At 53.8% G+C, this 18,370-nt stretch overlaps 1 protein-coding gene across 1 annotated transcript in view; it reads left to right on the top strand.

The window, feature by feature from the left end:
• Positions 1–18,370, top strand: part of INPP5F (inositol polyphosphate-5-phosphatase F) — a 277,691-nt gene that overhangs the window by 109,580 nt on the left and 149,741 nt on the right. Inside the window, exon 8 of the mRNA XM_063962697.1 lies at positions 5,220–5,399. Within this exon, the coding sequence (XP_063818767.1) occupies positions 5,220–5,399 (180 nt within the window). The remainder of the gene's footprint in view (positions 1–5,219; positions 5,400–18,370) is intronic.

Genomic DNA, 18,370 nt, shown 5'->3' with positions numbered 1-18,370 from the left:
GCGGGTGAGCAACTGATGTGTTGGGGTAATGGGCAGTAGGTGATCAGCTGATGTGTTGGGGTAATGGGCAGCGGGTGAGCTGCTGATGCGTTGGGGTAATGGGCAGCGGGTGAACAGCTGATGTGTTGGAGTAATGGGCAGCGGGTGAGCAGCTGAAGTGATGGAGTAATGGGCAGCAGGTGAGCAGCTGATGTGTTGGGGTAATGTGCAGCGGGTGATCAGCTGATGTGTTGGGGTAATGGGCAGTAGGTGAGCAGCTGATGTGTTGGGGTAATGTGCAGCGGGTGATCAGCTGATGTGTTGGGATAATGGGCAGCGGGTGAACAGCTGATGTGTTGGGGTAATGGGTAGCGGGTGAACAGCTGATGTGTTGGAGTAATGGGCAGCGGGTGAGCAGCTGATGTGTTGGAGTAATGGGCAGCGTGTGAGCAGCTGATGTGTTGGAGTAATGGGCAGTTGGGGAACAGCTGATGTGTTGGAGTAATGGGCAGGGGGTGATCAGCTGATGTGATGGAATAATGGCAGCGGGTGAGCAGCTGATGTGTTGGGGTAATGGGCAGTGGGTGAGCAGCTGATGTGATGGAGTAATGGGCAGCGGGTGATCAGCTGATGTGTTGGAGTAATGGGCAGTGGGTGATCAGCTGATGTGTTGGGGTAATGGGCAGCGGTTGAGCAGCTGATGTGTTGAGGTAATGGGCAGCGGGTGAGCAGTTGGGGTAATGGGCAGCGGGTGATCAGCTGATGTGTTGGGATAATGGGCAGCGGGTGAGCAGCTGATGTGTTGGGGTAATGGGCAGCGGGTGAGCAGCTGATGTGTTGGGGTAATGTGCAGCGGGTGAGCAGCTGATGTGTTGGGGTAATGGGCAGCGGGTGAGCAGCTGATGTGTTGGAGTAATGGGCAGTGGGTGATCAGCTGATGTGTTGGGGTAATGGGCAGCGGTTGAGCAGCTGATGTGTTGAGGTAATGGGCAGCGGGTGAGCAGTTGGGGTAATGGGCAGCGGGTGATCAGCTGATGTGTTGGGATAATGGGCAGCGGGTGAGCAGCTGATGTGTTGGGGTAATGGGCAGCGGGTGAGCAGCTGATGTGTTGGGGTAATGTGCAGCGGGTGAGCAGCTGATGTGTTGGGGTAATGGGCAGCGGGTGAGCAGCTGATGTGTTGGAGTAATGTGCAGCGGAAGGACCTGAGAGATTGTAAAATTCTGCATTGTGATGGCCAGACACGTGGGTTAGCGCTACTCCTAATCGGCAGTCCTTGTGCGGTGTTCCCGGTGTGCAGTGGCTTGTGCCTACCACACGTGGTCCAAGGAGGGGTAACAGGGTGGAAGATGCCATTGATGTATGTGGGGAGTGAAGGATAGCCCATCTGATCCCATCTCACAGAATGCTGCTGTTACTGCTGGCTATGATAGAGAGGCGTCGGATCACGCAGAGCATCGCAGCTTGCCGCAGACCGGTCAGTGTTCCCATGCTGACCTCTCTCCTCTGCCGGAAACACCTACAAAGGGCACGAGCGTTAGAACTGGACCATGGGGCAATGGCAGAATGCGGCCTGGTCTGATGACGGCCGGGTGTGTGTGCGTCACTTACCTGGAGCAGGGATGGCACGGGGATGGGAAGAAGGCAAGCCGCGGAGACAGTGTGATGCCCTGGGCAATGCTCTGCTGGGGAACCTCGGGTCCTGTCATCCACGTGGCTGTTACTGTGACACGTACCACCTCCCTGTAGCAGAGCCAGTACACCCCTTCATGGCAGCGGCCTCTCAGCAGGACAATGCCCCCGGCCACACTACAGGCATCGCTCAGGATTGGTCTGAGGAACATGACGAAGAGGTGAAGGTGGTGACTTGGCCTCTGAATGGGAGGCAATCACGAGGCCGCTAGTCACTCTGATCTCCCCAGATCTCAGTCATCATCTGTGGGATGTGCTGGAAACACACGTCCGAGCCATGGAGGCCGCACCTCACACCTCGCAGGACTTACAGCATCTGCTGCTAACGTCTTGGTCAGGGGTCTTCTGCAGCCCATGATGGGCCAGAGCTGTAATGCCAGCACGAGGCCACTGTACAATATTAGGCAGGTGGTGTTATGTTATGGCTGATTGGTGTATGTTTATGGTTCTATGTGATATGTGTATATGTGTGTGGCAGATATGTGCGTAGTGTGATGTGTATGTGGTGGTTATGTGTGTGCTGTAGTATGGTATATGTGTGTGGCAGTGATGCGTATATATGTGTGGTTGTTATGTTTGTGTGGTATGTATATACAGTATGTGTGTAATTGTTTTATGTTTGTGTGTAGCATTTATGTGTGTACTGAAGTATGGTATGTGTGTGTGGCAGTAATGTGTGTGTTGTGCGGTATGTGTGTGGCAGTTGTATGTGTGTGTGGCAGTTATGTGTGTAGTGTGATGTGTATATGTGTGTGGCGGATATGTCTGTAGTGTGATGTGTATATGTGTGTGGCGGATATGTCTGTAGTGTGATGTGTATATGTATATGGCGGATATGTCTGTAGTGTGATGTGTATACGTGTGTGGCGGATATGTCTGTAGTGTGATGTGTATATGTGTGTGGCGGATATGTCTGTAGTGTGATGTGTATATGTGTGTGGCGGATATGTCTGTAGTGTGATGTGTATATGTGTGTGACAGTTATGTGTGTAGTGTGATGTGTATATGTGTGTGGCGGATATGTCTGTAGTGTGATGTGTATATGTGTGTGGCGGATATGTCTATAGTGTGATGTGTATATGTGTGTGGTGGATATGTCTGTAGTGTGATGTGTATATGTGTGTGGCAGTTATGTGTGTAGTGTGATGTGTATATGTGTGTGGTGGATATGTCTGTAGTGTGATGTGTATATGTGTGTGGCGGATATGTCTATAGTGTGATGTGTATATGTGTGGCGGATATGTCTGTAGTGTGATGTGTATATGTGTGTGGTGGATATGTCTGTAGTGTGATGTGTATATGTGTGTGGCGGATATGTCTGTAGTGTGATGTGTATATGTGTGTAGCGGATATGTCTGTAGTGTGATGTGTATATGTGTGTGGCGGATATGTCTATAGTGTGATGTGTATATGTGTTTGGCGGATATGTCTGTAGTGTGATGTCTGTAGTGTGATGTGTATATGTGTTTGGCGGATATGTCTGTAGTGTGATGTGTATATGTGTGTGGCGGATATGTCTGTAGTGTGATGTGTATGTGTTTGGTGGATATGTCTGTAGTGTGATGTGTATATGTGTTTGGCGGATATGTCTGTAGTGTGATGTGTATATGTGTGTGGCGGATATGTCTATAGTGTGATGTGTATATGTGTTTGGCGGATATGTCTGTAGTGTGATGTCTGTAGTGTGATGTGTATATGTGTTTGGCGGATATGTCTGTAGTGTGATGTGTATATGTGTGTGGCGGATATGTCTGTAGTGTGATGTGTATATGTGTTTGGTGGATATGTCTGTAGTGTGATGTGTATATGTGTTTGGCGGATATGTCTGTAGTGTGATGTGTATATGTATATGGCGGATATGTCTGTAGTGTAATGTGTATATGTGTGTGGCAGATATGTCTGTAGTGTGATGTGTATATGTGTGTGGCGGATATGTCTGTAGTGTGATGTGTATATGCGTGTAGCGGATATGTCTGTAGTGTGATGTGTATATGTGTGTGACAGTTATGTGTGTAGTGTGATGTGTATATGTGTGTGGCGGATATGTCTAGTGTGATGTGTATATGTGTGTGGCGGATATGTCTATAGTGTGATGTGTATATGTGTGTGGTGGATATGTCTGTAGTGTGATGTGTATATGTGTGTGGCAGTTATGTGTGTAGTGTGATGTGTATATGTGTGTGGTGGATATGTCTGTAGTGTGATGTGTATATGTGTGTGGCGGATATGTCTATAGTGTGATGTGTATATGTGTGTGGCGGATATGTCTGTAGTGTGATGTGTATATGTGTGTGGTGGATATGTCTGTAGTGTGATGTGTATATGTGTGTGGCGGATATGTCTGTAGTGTGATGTGTATATGTGTGTAGCGGATATGTCTGTAGTGTGATGTGTATATGTGTGTGGCGGATATGTCTATAGTGTGATGTGTATATGTGTTTGGCGGATATGTCTGTAGTGTGATGTCTGTAGTGTGATGTGTATATGTGTTTGGCGGATATGTCTGTAGTGTGATGTGTATATGTGTGTGGCGGATATGTCTGTAGTGTGATGTGTATGTGTTTGGTGGATATGTCTGTAGTGTGATGTGTATATGTGTTTGGCGGATATGTCTGTAGTGTGATGTGTATATGTGTGTGGCGGATATGTCTATAGTGTGATGTGTATATGTGTTTGGCGGATATGTCTGTAGTGTGATGTCTGTAGTGTGATGTGTATATGTGTTTGGCGGATATGTCTGTAGTGTGATGTGTATATGTGTGTGGCGGATATGTCTGTAGTGTGATGTGTATATGTGTTTGGTGGATATGTCTGTAGTGTGATGTGTATATGTGTTTGGCGGATATGTCTGTAGTGTGATGTGTATATGTATATGGCGGATATGTCTGTAGTGTAATGTGTATATGTGTGTGGCAGATATGTCTGTAGTGTGATGTGTATATGTGTGTGGCGGATATGTCTGTAGTGTGATGTGTATATGCGTGTAGCGGATATGTCTGTAGTGTGATGTGTATATGTATTTGGCGGATATGTCTGTAGTGTGATGTGTATATGTGTGTGGTGGATATGTCTGTAGTGTGATGTGTATATGTGTGTGGCGGATATGTCTAGCGTGATGTGTATTTGTGGGTGGCGGATATGTCTGTAGTGTGATGTGTATATGTGTGTGGCGGATATGTCTGTAGTGTGATGTGTATATGTGTGTGGCGGATATGTCTGTAGTGTGATGTGTATATGCGTGTAGCGGATATGTCTGTAGTGTGATGTGTATATGTGTGTGGCGGATATGTCTAGCGTGATGTGTATTTGTGGGTGGCGGATATGTCTGTAGTGTGATGTGTATATGTGTGTGGCGGATATGTCTGTAGTGTGATGTGTATATGTGTGTGGCGGATATGTCTGTAGTGTGATGTGTATGTGTGTGTGGCGGATATGTCTGTAGTGTGATGTGAATATATGTGTGTGGCACCCTGCGCATGAATAGCAGCTGCCATTGTCATCTAGCGCACACTGTATAACGGGACTGTAACCTGTTCTGCTCTTTCGCAGGTATGAGATATAAACGCCGTGGGGTGGATAAAAATGGACACGTTGCAAACTATGTGGAAACAGAACAATTCATCCATGTGCACAACCACACGCTGTCCTACGTGCAATCCCGCGGCTCCGTCCCCGTGTTCTGGAGTCAGGTCGGCTATCGTTACAACCCGCGTCCCCGGCTGGATAAAGGTGAGATGACGTATTCCTGTATCATATAGCGTCACATAAGGGGTCATTCCGATGTGGTCGGAGGTGCTGTCCTTCCCTGGAAGCAGCAGTGACTGCGCTGTACGGCGACGTAGCAGGAGGCGTCTATTACACACAGCAGTGACAGCGCAGTACGGCGACGTAGCAGGAGGCGTCTATTACACACAGCAGTGACAGCGCAGTACGGCGACGTAGCAGGAGGCGTATATTACACACAGCAGTGACAGCGCAGCAGGAGGCGTCTATTAAACACAGCAGTGACAGCGCAGCAGGAGGCGTCTATTACACGCAGCAGTGACAGCGCAGCAGGAGGCGTCTATTATATGCAGCAGTGACAGCGCAGCAGGAGGCGTCTATTATATGCAGCAGTGACAGCGCAGCAGGAGGCGTCTATTACACGCAGCAGTGACAGCGCAGCAGGAGGCGTCTATTATATGCAGCAGTGACAGCGCAGCAGGAGGCGTATATTACACACAGCAGTGACAGCGCAGTAGGAGGCGTCTATTATATGCAGCAGTGACAGCGCAGCAGGAGGCGTCTATTACACACAGCAGTGACAGCGCAGCAGGAGGCGTCTATTATATGCAGCAGTGACAGCGCAGCAGGAGGCGTCTATTATACGCAGCAGTGACAGCGCAGCAGGAGGCGTCTATTACACACAGCAGTGACAGCGCAGCAGGAGGCGTCTATTATATGCAGCAGTGACAGCGCAGCAGGAGGCGACTATTATATGCAGCAGTGACAGCGCAGCAGGAGGCGTCTATTACACACAGCAGTGACAGCGCAGCAGGAGGCGTCTATTATACACAGCAGTGACAGCGCAGCAGGAGGCGTCTATTACACGCAGCAGTGACAGCGCAGCAGGAGGCGTCTATTATATGCAGCAGTGACAGCGCAGCAGGAGGCGTCTATTACACGCAGCAGTGACAGCGCAGCAGGAGGCGTCTATTATATGCAGCAGTGACAGCGCAGCAGGAGGCGTCTATTACACACAGCAGTGACAGCGCAGCAGGAGGCGTCTATTACACGCAGCAGTGACAGCGCAGCAGGAGGCGTCTATTATATGCAGCAGTGACAGCGCAGCAGGAGGCGTCTATTACACGCAGCAGTGACAGCGCAGCAGGAGGCGTCTATTATATGCAGCAGTGACAGCGCAGCAGGAGGCGTCTATTATATGCAGCAGTGACAGCGCAGCAGGAGGCGTCTATTATACACAGCAGTGACAGCGCAGCAGGAGGCGTCTATTACACGCAGCAGTGACAGCGCAGCAGGAGGTGTCTATTACACACAGCAGTGACAGCGCAGCAGGAGGCGTCTATTATATGCAGCAGTGACAGCGCAGCAGGAGGCGTCTATTATACGCAGCAGTGACAGCGCAGCAGGAGGCGTCTATTACACACAGCAGTGACAGCGCAGCAGGAGGCGTCTATTACACACAGCAGTGACAGCGCAGCAGGAGGCGTCTATTACACACAGCAGTGACAGCGCAGCAGGAGGCGTCTATTATATGCAGCAGTGACAGCGCAGCAGGAGGCGTCTATTACACGCAGCAGTGACAGCGCAGCAGGAGGCGTCTATTACACACAGCAGTGACAGCGCAGCAGGAGGCGTCTATTACACGCAGCAGTGACAGCGCAGCAGGAGGCGTCTATTACACGCAGCAGTGACAGCGCAGCAGGAGGCGTCTATTACACACAGCAGTGACAGCGCAGCAGGAGGCGTCTATTACACACAGCAGTGACAGCGCAGCAGGAGGCGTCTATTATATGCAGCAGTGACAGCGCAGCAGGAGGCGTCTATTACACGCAGCAGTGACAGCGCAGCAGGAGGCGTCTATTATATGCAGCAGTGACAGCGCAGCAGGAGGCGTCTATTATACACAGCAGTGACAGCGCAGCAGGAGGCGTCTATTATACGCAGCAGTGACAGCGCAGCAGGAGGCGTCTATTACACACAGCAGTGACAGCGCAGCAGGAGGCGTCTATTACACACAGCAGTGACAGCGCAGCAGGAGGCGTCTATTACACGCAGCAGTGACAGCGCAGCAGGAGGCGTCTATTACACGCAGCAGTGACAGCGCAGCAGGAGGCGTCTATTATATGCAGCAGTGACAGCGCAGCAGGAGGCGTCTATTACACGCAGCAGTGACAGCGCAGCAGGAGGCGTCTATTACACACAGCAGTGACAGCGCAGCAGGAGGCGTCTATTATATGCAGCAGTGACAGCGCAGCAGGAGGCGTCTATTACACACAGCAGTGACAGCGCAGCAGGAGGCGTCTATTATATGCAGCAGTGACAGCGCAGCAGGAGGCGTCTATTACACACAGCAGTGACAGCGCAGCAGGAGGCGTCTATTATATGCAGCAGTGACAGCGCAGCAGGAGGCGTCTATTATATGCAGCAGTGACAGCGCAGCAGGAGGCGTCTATTACACGCAGCAGTGACAGCGCAGCAGGAGGCGTCTATTATATGCAGCAGTGACAGCGCAGCAGGAGGCGTCTATTACACACAGCAGTGACAGCGCAGCAGGAGGCGTCTATTATATGCAGCAGTGACAGCGTAGCAGGAGGCGTCTATTACACGCAGCAGTGACAGCGCAGCAGGAGGCGTCTATTACACGCAGCAGTGACAGCGCAGCAGGAGGCGTCTATTATACACAGCAGTGACAGCGCAGCAGGAGGCGTCTATTATATGCAGCAGTGACAGCGCAGCAGGAGGCGTCTATTACACGCAGCAGTGACAGCGCAGCAGGAGGCGTCTATTACACGCAGCAGTGACAGCGCAGCAGGAGGCGTCTGTTACACACAGCAGTGACAGCGCAGCAGGAGGCGTCTATTACACGCAGCAGTGACAGCGCAGCAGGAGGCGTCTATTATACGCAGCAGTGACAGCGCAGCAGGAGGCGTCTATTACACGCAGCAGTGACAGCGCAGCAGGAGGCGTCTATTATATGCAGCAGTGACAGCGCAGCAGGAGGCGTCTATTATACGCAGCAGTGACAGCGCAGCAGGAGGCGTCTATTATACGCAGCAGTGACAGCGCAGCAGGAGGCGTCTATTACACGCAGCAGTGACAGCGCAGCAGGAGGCGTCTATTACACGCAGCAGTGACAGCGCAGCAGGAGGCGTCTATTATACACAGCAGTGACAGCGCAGCAGGAGGCGTCTATTATATGCAGCAGTGACAGCGCAGCAGGAGGCGTCTATTACACGCAGCAGTGACAGCGCAGCAGGAGGCGTCTATTATACACAGCAGTGACAGCGCAGCAGGAGGCGTCTATTACACGCAGCAGTGACAGCGCAGCAGGAGGCGTCTATTATATGCAGCAGTGACAGCGCAGCAGGAGGCGTCTCTTATATGCAGCAGTGACAGCGCAGCAGGAGGCGTCTATTATATGCAGCAGTGACAGCGCAGCAGGAGGCGTCTATTACACACAGCAGTGACAGCGCAGCAGGAGGCGTCTATTACACGCAGCAGTGACAGCGCAGCAGGAGGCATCTATTATATGCAGCAGTGACAGCGCAGCAGGAGGCGTCTATTATATGCAGCAGTGACAGCGCAGCAGGAGGCGTCTATTATACACAGCAGTGACAGCGCAGCAGGAGGCGTCTATTATATGCAGCAGTGACAGCGCAGCAGGAGGCGTCTATTACACACAGCAGTGACAGCGCAGCAGGAGGCGTCTATTACACACAGCAGTGACAGCGCAGCAGGAGGCGTCTATTATATGCAGCAGTGACAGCGCAGCAGGAGGCGTCTATTACACGCAGCAGTGACAGCGCAGCAGGAGGCGTCTATTACACGCAGCAGTGACAGCGCAGCAGGAGGCGTCTATTACACGCAGCAGTGACAGCGCAGCAGGAGGCGTCTATTACACACAGCAGTGACAGCACAGCAGGAGGCGTCTATTACACACAGCAGTGACAGCGCAGCAGGAGGCGTCTATTATATGCAGCAGTGACAGCGCAGCAGGAGGCGTCTATTACACGCAGCAGTGACAGCGCAGCAGGAGGCGTCTATTATATGCAGCAGTGACAGCGCAGCAGGAGGCGTCTATTACACGCAGCAGTGACAGCGCAGCAGGAGGCGTCTATTATATGCAGCAGTGACAGCGCAGCAGGAGGCGTCTATTACACGCAGCAGTGACAGCGCAGCAGGAGGCGTCTATTATATGCAGCAGTGACAGCGCAGCAGGAGGCGTCTATTACACACAGCAGTGACAGCGCAGCAGGAGGCGTCTATTACACGCAGCAGTGACAGCGCAGCAGGAGGCGTCTATTACACGCAGCAGTGACAGCGCAGCAGGAGGCGTCTATTATATGCAGCAGTGACAGCGCAGCAGGAGGCGTCTATTACACACAGCAGTGACAGCGCAGCAGGAGGCGTCTATTACACACAGCAGTGACAGCGCAGCAGGAGGCGTCTATTATATGCAGCAGTGACAGCGCAGCAGGAGGCGTCTATTATATGCAGCAGTGACAGCGCAGCAGGAGGCGTCTATTACACACAGCAGTGACAGCGCAGCAGGAGGCGTCTATTACACGCAGCAGTGACAGCGCAGCAGGAGGCGTCTATTATATGCAGCAGTGACAGCGCAGCAGGAGGCGTCTATTATATGCAGCAGTGACAGCGCAGCAGGAGGCGTCTATTACACGCAGCAGTGACAGCGCAGCAGGAGGCGTCTATTACACACAGCAGTGACAGCGCAGCAGGAGGCGTCTATTATATGCAGCAGTGACAGCGCAGCAGGAGGCGTCTATTATATGCAGCAGTGACAGCGCAGCAGGAGGCGTCTATTACACACAGCAGTGACAGCGCAGCAGGAGGCGTCTATTACACGCAGCAGTGACAGCGCAGCAGGAGGCGTCTATTATATGCAGCAGTGACAGCGCAGCAGGAGGCGTCTATTATATGCAGCAGTGACAGCGCAGCAGGAGGCGTCTATTATATGCAGCAGTGACAGCGCAGCAGGAGGCGTCTATTACACGCAGCAGTGACAGCGCAGCAGGAGGCGTCTATTACACGCAGCAGTGACAGCGCAGCAGGAGGCGTCTATTACACGCAGCAGTGACAGCGCAGCAGGAGGCGTCTATTATATGCAGCAGTGACAGCGCAGCAGGAGGCGTCTATTATACACAGCAGTGACAGCGCAGCAGGAGGCGTCTATTATATGCAGCAGTGACAGCGCAGCAGGAGGCGTCTATTACACGCAGCAGTGACAGCGCAGCAGGAGGCGTCTATTACACGCAGCAGTGACAGCGCAGCAGGAGGCGTCTATTACACGCAGCAGTGACAGCGCAGCAGGAGGCGTCTATTATATGCAGCAGTGACAGCGCAGCAGGAGGCGTCTATTATATGCAGCAGTGACAGCGCAGCAGGAGGCGTCTATTATATGCAGCAGTGACAGCGCAGCAGGAGGCGTCTATTATATGCAGCAGTGACAGCGCAGCAGGAGGCGTCTATTATATGCAGCAGTGACAGCGCAGCAGGAGGCGTCTATTATATGCAGCAGTGACAGCGCAGCAGGAGGCGTCTATTATATGCAGCAGTGACAGCGCAGCAGGAGGCGTCTATTACACGCAGCAGTGACAGCGCAGCAGGAGGCGTCTATTATATGCAGCAGTGACAGCGCAGCAGGAGGCGTCTATTATATGCAGCAGTGACAGCGCAGCAGGAGGCGTCTATTATACACAGCAGTGACAGCGCAGCAGGAGGCGTCTATTATATGCAGCAGTGACAGCGCAGCAGGAGGCGTCTATTATATGCAGCAGTGACAGCGCAGCAGGAGGCGTCTATTATACACAGCAGTGACAGCGCAGCAGGAGGCGTCTATTACACGCAGCAGTGACAGCGCAGCAGGAGGCGTCTATTACACACAGCAGTGACAGCGCAGCAGGAGGCGTCTATTATACACAGCAGTGACAGCGCAGCAGGAGGCGTCTATTACACGCAGCAGTGACAGCGCAGCAGGAGGCGTCTATTACACACAGCAGTGACAGCGCAGCAGGAGGCGTCTATTACACGCAGCAGTGACAGCGCAGCAGGAGGCGTCTATTATATGCAGCAGTGACAGCGCAGCAGGAGGCGTCTATTACACGCAGCAGTGACAGCGCAGCAGGAGGCGTCTATTACACGCAGCAGTGACAGCGCAGCAGGAGGCGTCTATTACACACAGCAGTGACAGCGCAGCAGGAGGCGTCTATTACACGCAGCAGTGACAGCGCAGCAGGAGGCGTCTATTATATGCAGCAGTGACAGCGCAGCAGGAGGCGTCTATTACACGCAGCAGTGACAGCGCAGCAGGAGGCGTCTATTATATGCAGCAGTGACAGCGCAGCAGGAGGCGTCTATTACACACAGCAGTGACAGCGCAGCAGGAGGCGTCTATTACACGCAGCAGTGACAGCGCAGCAGGAGGCGTCTATTACACGCAGCAGTGACAGCGCAGCAGGAGGCGTCTATTACACGCAGCAGTGACAGCGCAGCAGGAGGCGTCTATTACACACAGCAGTGACAGCGCAGCAGGAGGCGTCTATTACACGCAGCAGTGACAGCGCAGCAGGAGGCGTCTATTACACACAGCAGTGACAGCGCAGCAGGAGGCGTCTATTATATGCAGCAGTGACAGCGCAGCAGGAGGCGTCTATTACACACAGCAGTGACAGCGCAGCAGGAGGCGTCTATTATATGCAGCAGTGACAGCGCAGCAGGAGGCGTCTATTACACGCAGCAGTGACAGCGCAGCAGGAGGCGTCTATTATATGCAGCAGTGACAGCGCAGCAGGAGGCGTCTATTATATGCAGCAGTGACAGCGCAGCAGGAGGCGTCTATTACACGCAGCAGTGACAGCGCAGCAGGAGGCATCTATTATATGCAGCAGTGACAGCGCAGCAGGAGGCGTCTATTACACGCAGCAGTGACAGCGCAGCAGGAGGCGTCTATTATATGCAGCAGTGACAGCGCAGCAGGAGGCGTCTATTACACGCAGCAGTGACAGCGCAGCAGGAGGCGTCTATTATATGCAGCAGTGACAGCGCAGCAGGAGGCGTCTATTATATGCAGCAGTGACAGCGCAGCAGGAGGCGTCTATTACACGCAGCAGTGACAGCGCAGCAGGAGGCGTCTATTATATGCAGCAGTGACAGCGCAGCAGGAGGCGTCTATTATACACAGCAGTGACAGCGCAGCAGGAGGCGTCTATTATACACAGCAGTGACAGCGCAGCAGGAGGCGTCTATTATACACAGCAGTGACAGCGCAGCAGGAGGCGTCTATTATATGCAGCAGTGACAGCGCAGCAGGAGGCGTCTATTACACACAGCAGTGACAGCGCAGCAGGAGGCGTCTATTATATGCAGCAGTGACAGCGCAGCAGGAGGCGTCTATTACACACAGCAGTGACAGCGCAGCAGGAGGCGTCTATTATATGCAGCAGTGACAGCGCAGCAGGAGGCGTCTATTACACGCATCAGTGACAGCGCAGCAGGAGGCGTCTATTATATGCAGCAGTGACAGCGCAGCAGGAGGCGTCTATTACACGCAGCAGTGACAGCGCAGCAGGAGGCGTCTATTATATGCAGCAGTGACAGCGCAGCAGGAGGCGTCTATTATATGCAGCAGTGACAGCGCAGCAGGAGGCGTCTATTACACGCAGCAGTGACAGCGCAGCAGGAGGCGTCTATTATACACAGCAGTGACAGCGCAGCAGGAGGCGTCTATTACACGCAGCAGTGACAGCGCAGCAGGAGGCGTCTATTACACGCAGCAGTGACAGCGCAGCAGGAGGCGTCTATTACATGCAGCAGTGACAGCGCAGCAGGAGGCGTCTATTACACGCAGCAGTGACAGCGCAGCAGGAGGCGTCTATTACACACAGCAGTGACAGCGCAGCAGGAGGCGTCTATTATATGCAGCAGTGACAGCGCAGCAGGAGGCGTCTATTATACACAGCAGTGACAGCGCAGCAGGAGGCGTCTATTATACACAGCAGTGACAGCGCAGCAGGAGGCGTCTATTATACACAGCAGTGACAGCGCAGCAGGAGGCGTCTATTATATGCAGCAGTGACAGCGCAGCAGGAGGCGTCTATTACACACAGCAGTGACAGCGCAGCAGGAGGCGTCTATTATATGCAGCAGTGACAGCGCAGCAGGAGGCGTCTATTACACACAGCAGTGACAGCGCAGCAGGAGGCGTCTATTATATGCAGCAGTGACAGCGCAGCAGGAGACGTCTATTATACACAGCAGTGACAGCGCAGCAGGAGGCGTCTATTACACACAGCAGTGACAGCGCAGCAGGAGGCGTCTATTACACACAGCAGTGACAGCGCAGCAGGAGGCGTCTATTATATGCAGCAGTGACAGCGCAGCAGGAGGCGTCTATTACACGCAGCAGTGACAGCGCAGCAGGAGGCGTCTATTATATGCAGCAGTGACAGCGCAGCAGGAGGCGTCTATTACACACAGCAGTGACAGCGCAGCAGGAGGCGTCTATTATATGCAGCAGTGACAGCGCAGCAGGAGGCGTCTATTACACGCAGCAGTGACAGCGCAGCAGGAGGCGTCTATTACACACAGCAGTGACAGCGCAGCAGGAGGCGTCTATTACACGCAGCAGTGACAGCGCAGCAGGAGGCGTCTATTACACGCAGCAGTGACAGCGCAGCAGGAGGCGTCTATTACACACAGCAGTGACAGCGCAGCAGGAGGCGTCTATTACACACAGCAGTGACAGCGCAGCAGGAGGCGTCTATTACACGCAGCAGTGACAGCGCAGCAGGAGGCGTCTATTATACACAGCAGTGACAGCGCAGCAGGAGGCGTCTATTACACGCAGCAGTGACAGCGCAGCAGGAGGCGTCTATTACACGCAGCAGTGACAGCGCAGCAGGAGGCGTCTATTATACACAGCAGTGACAGCGCAGCAGGAGGCGTCTATTACACGCAGCAGTGACAGCGCAGCAGGAGGCGTCTATTACACGCAGCAGTGACAGCGCAGCAGGAGGCGTCTATTACACGCAGCAGTGACAGCGCAGCAGGAGGCGTCTATTATATGCAGCAGTGACAGCGCAGCAGGAGGCGTCTATTACACGCAGCAGTGACAGCGCAGCAGGAGGCGTCTATTACACGCAGCAGTGACAGCGCAGCAGGAGGCGTCTATTATATGCAGCAGTGACAGCGCAGCAGGAGGCGTCTATTACACGCAGCAGTGACAGCGCAGCAGGAGGCGTCTATTACACGCAGCAGTGACAGCGCAGCAGGAGGCGTCTATTATACACAGCAGTGACAGCGCAGCAGGAGGCGTCTATTACACGCAGCAGTGACAGCGCAGCAGGAGGCGTCTATTACACGCAGCAGTGACAGCGCAGCAGGAGGCGTCTATTACACGCAGCAGTGACAGCGCAGCAGGAGGCGTCTATTACACGCAGCAGTGACAGCGCAGCAGGAGGCGTCTATTACACGCAGCAGTGACAGCGCAGCAGGAGGCGTCTATTACACACAGCAGTGACAGCGCAGCAGGAGGCGTCTATTATATGCAGCAGTGACAGCGCAGCAGGAGGCGTCTATTATATGCAGCAGTGACAGCGCAGTACGGCGACGTAGCAGGAGGCGTCTATTATACACAGCAGTGACAGCGCAGCAGGAGGCGTCTATTATATGCAGCAGTGACAGCGCAGCAGGAGGCGTCTATTACACGCAGCAGTGACAGCGCAGCAGGAGGCGTCTATTATATGCAGCAGTGACAGCGCAGCAGGAGGCGTCTATTATATGCAGCAGTGACAGCGCAGCAGGAGGCGTCTATTATATGCAGCAGTGACAGCGCAGCAGGAGGCGTCTATTATATGCAGCAGTGACAGCGCAGCAGGAGGCGTCTATTATATGCAGCAGTGACAGCGCAGCAGGAGGCGTCTATTATATGCAGCAGTGACAGCGCAGCAGGAGGCGTCTATTACACGCAGCAGTGACAGCGCAGCAGGAGGCGTCTATTATAAGCAGCAGTGACAGCGCAGCAGGAGGCGTCTATTATATGCAGCAGTGACAGCGCAGCAGGAGGCGTCTATTACACGCAGCAGTGACAGCGCAGCAGGAGGCGTCTATTATATGCAGCAGTGACAGCGCAGCAGGAGGCGTCTATTATATGCAGCAGTGACAGCGCAGCAGGAGGCGTCTATTATATGCAGCAGTGACAGCGCAGCAGGAGGCGTCTATTATATGCAGCAGTGACAGCGCAGCAGGAGGCGTCTATTATATGCAGCAGTGACAGCGCAGCAGGAGGCGTCTATTATATGCAGCAGTGACAGCGCAGCAGGAGGCGTCTATTATACACAGCAGTGACAGCGCAGCAGGAGGCGTCTATTACACGCAGCAGTGACAGCGCAGCAGGAGGCGTCTATTACACACAGCAGTGACAGCGCAGCAGGAGGCGTCTATTATATGCAGCAGTGACAGCGCAGCAGGAGGCGTCTATTATACACAGCAGTGACAGCGCAGCAGGAGGCGTCTATTACACGCAGCAGTGACAGCGCAGCAGGAGGCGTCTATTACACGCAGCAGTGACAGCGCAGCAGGAGGCGTCTATTACACACAGCAGTGACAGCGCAGCAGGAGGCGTCTATTATATGCAGCAGTGACAGCGCAGCAGGAGGCGTCTATTATACACAGCAGTGACAGCGCAGCAGGAGGCGTCTATTACACGCAGCAGTGACAGCGCAGCAGGAGGCGTCTATTATATGCAGCAGTGACAGCGCAGCAGGAGGCGTCTATTATATGCAGCAGTGACAGCGCAGCAGGAGGCGTCTATTACACGCAGCAGTGACAGCGCAGCAGGAGGCGTCTATTATATGCAGCAGTGACAGCGCAGCAGGAGGCGTCTATTACACGCAGCAGTGACAGCGCAGCAGGAGGCGTCTATTACACGCAGCAGTGACAGCGCAGCAGGAGGCGTCTATTATATGCAGCAGTGACAGCGCAGCAGGAGGCGTCTATTACACACAGCAGTGACAGCGCAGCAGGAGGCGTCTATTATATGCAGCAGTGACAGCGCAGCAGGAGGCGTCTATTACACGCAGCAGTGACAGCGCAGCAGGAGGCGTCTATTATATGCAGCAGTGACAGCGCAGCGGGAGGCGTCTATTATATGCAGCAGTGACAGCGCAGCAGGAGGCGTCTATTATATGCAGCAGTGACAGCGCAGCAGGAGGCGTCTATTATACACAGCAGTGACAGCGCAGCAGGAGGCGTCTATTATATGCAGCAGTGACAGCGCAGCAGGAGGCGTCTATTACACGCAGCAGTGACAGCGCAGCAGGAGGCGTCTATTATACACAGCAGTGACAGCGCAGCAGGAGGCGTCTATTATACACAGCAGTGACAGCGCAGCAGGAGGCGTCTATTATACACAGCAGTGACAGCGCAGCAGGAGGCGTCTATTATATGCAGCAGTGACAGCGCAGCAGGAGGCGTCTATTACACACAGCAGTGACAGCGCAGCAGGAGGCGTCTATTACACGCAGCAGTGACAGCGCAGCAGGAGGCGTCTATTATATGCAGCAGTGACAGCGCAGCAGGAGGCGTCTATTACACGCAGCAGTGACAGCGCAGCAGGAGGCGTCTATTATATGCAGCAGTGACAGCGCAGCAGGAGGCGTCTATTACACGCAGCAGTGACAGCGCAGCAGGAGGCGTCTATTACACACAGCAGTGACAGCGCAGCAGGAGGCGTCTATTACACACAGCAGTGACAGCGCAGCAGGAGGCGTCTATTACACACAGCAGTGACAGCGCAGCAGGAGGCGTCTATTATATGCAGCAGTGACAGCGCAGCAGGAGGCGTCTATTACACGCAGCAGTGACAGCGCAGCAGGAGGCGTCTATTACACACAGCAGTGACAGCGCAGCAGGAGGCGTCTATTACACTCAGCAGTGACAGCGCAGCAGGAGGCGTCTATTACACACAGCAGTGACAGCGCAGCAGGAGGCGTCTATTATATGCAGCAGTGACAGCGCAGCAGGAGGCGTCTATTACACGCAGCAGTGACAGCGCAGCAGGAGGCGTCTATTATATGCAGCAGTGACAGCGCAGCAGGAGGCGTCTATTATATGCAGCAGTGACAGCGCAGCAGGAGGCGTCTATTACACGCAGCAGTGACAGCGCAGCAGGAGGCGTCTATTACACACAGCAGTGACAGCGCAGCAGGAGGCGTCTATTATATGCAGCAGTGACAGCGCAGCAGGAGGCGTCTATTATATGCAGCAGTGACAGCGCAGCAGGAGGCGTCTATTACACAGCAGTGACAGCGCAGCAGGAGGCGTCTATTATAGCAGCAGTGACAGCGCAGCAGGAGGCGTCTATTACACGCAGCAGTGACAGCGCAGCAGGAGGCGTCTATTATACTCAGCAGTGACAGCGCAGCAGGAGGCGTCTATTATACACAGCAGTGACAGCGCAGCAGGAGGCGTCTATTATACAGCAGCAGTGACAGCGCAGCAGGAGGCGTCTATTACACTGCAGCAGTGACAGCGCAGCAGGAGGCGTCTATTACACGACAGCAGTGACAGCGCAGCAGGAGGCGTCTATTACACGCAGCAGTGACAGCGCAGCAGGAGGCGTCTATTACACACAGCAGTGACAGCGCAGCAGGAGGCGTCTATTATACACAGCAGTGACAGCGCAGCAGGAGGCGTCTATTACACGCAGCAGTGACAGCGCAGCAGGAGGCGTCTATTATCACGCAGCAGTGACAGCGCAGCAGGAGGCGTCTATTATACACAGCAGTGACAGCGCAGCAGGAGGCGTCTATTACACGCAGCAGTGACAGCGCAGCAGGAGGCGTCTATTATACGCAGCAGTGACAGCGCAGCAGGAGGCGTCTATTATATGCAGCAGTGACAGCGCAGCAGGAGGCGTCTATTACACACAGCAGTGACAGCGCAGCAGGAGGCGTCTATTA

Source organism: Pseudophryne corroboree, chromosome 3, assembly GCF_028390025.1.
Source record: "Pseudophryne corroboree isolate aPseCor3 chromosome 3, aPseCor3.hap2, whole genome shotgun sequence".
Classification (NCBI taxonomy): domain Eukaryota; kingdom Metazoa; phylum Chordata; class Amphibia; order Anura; family Myobatrachidae; genus Pseudophryne; species Pseudophryne corroboree.
This window is presented reverse-complemented; position numbering and strand designations above follow the sequence as displayed.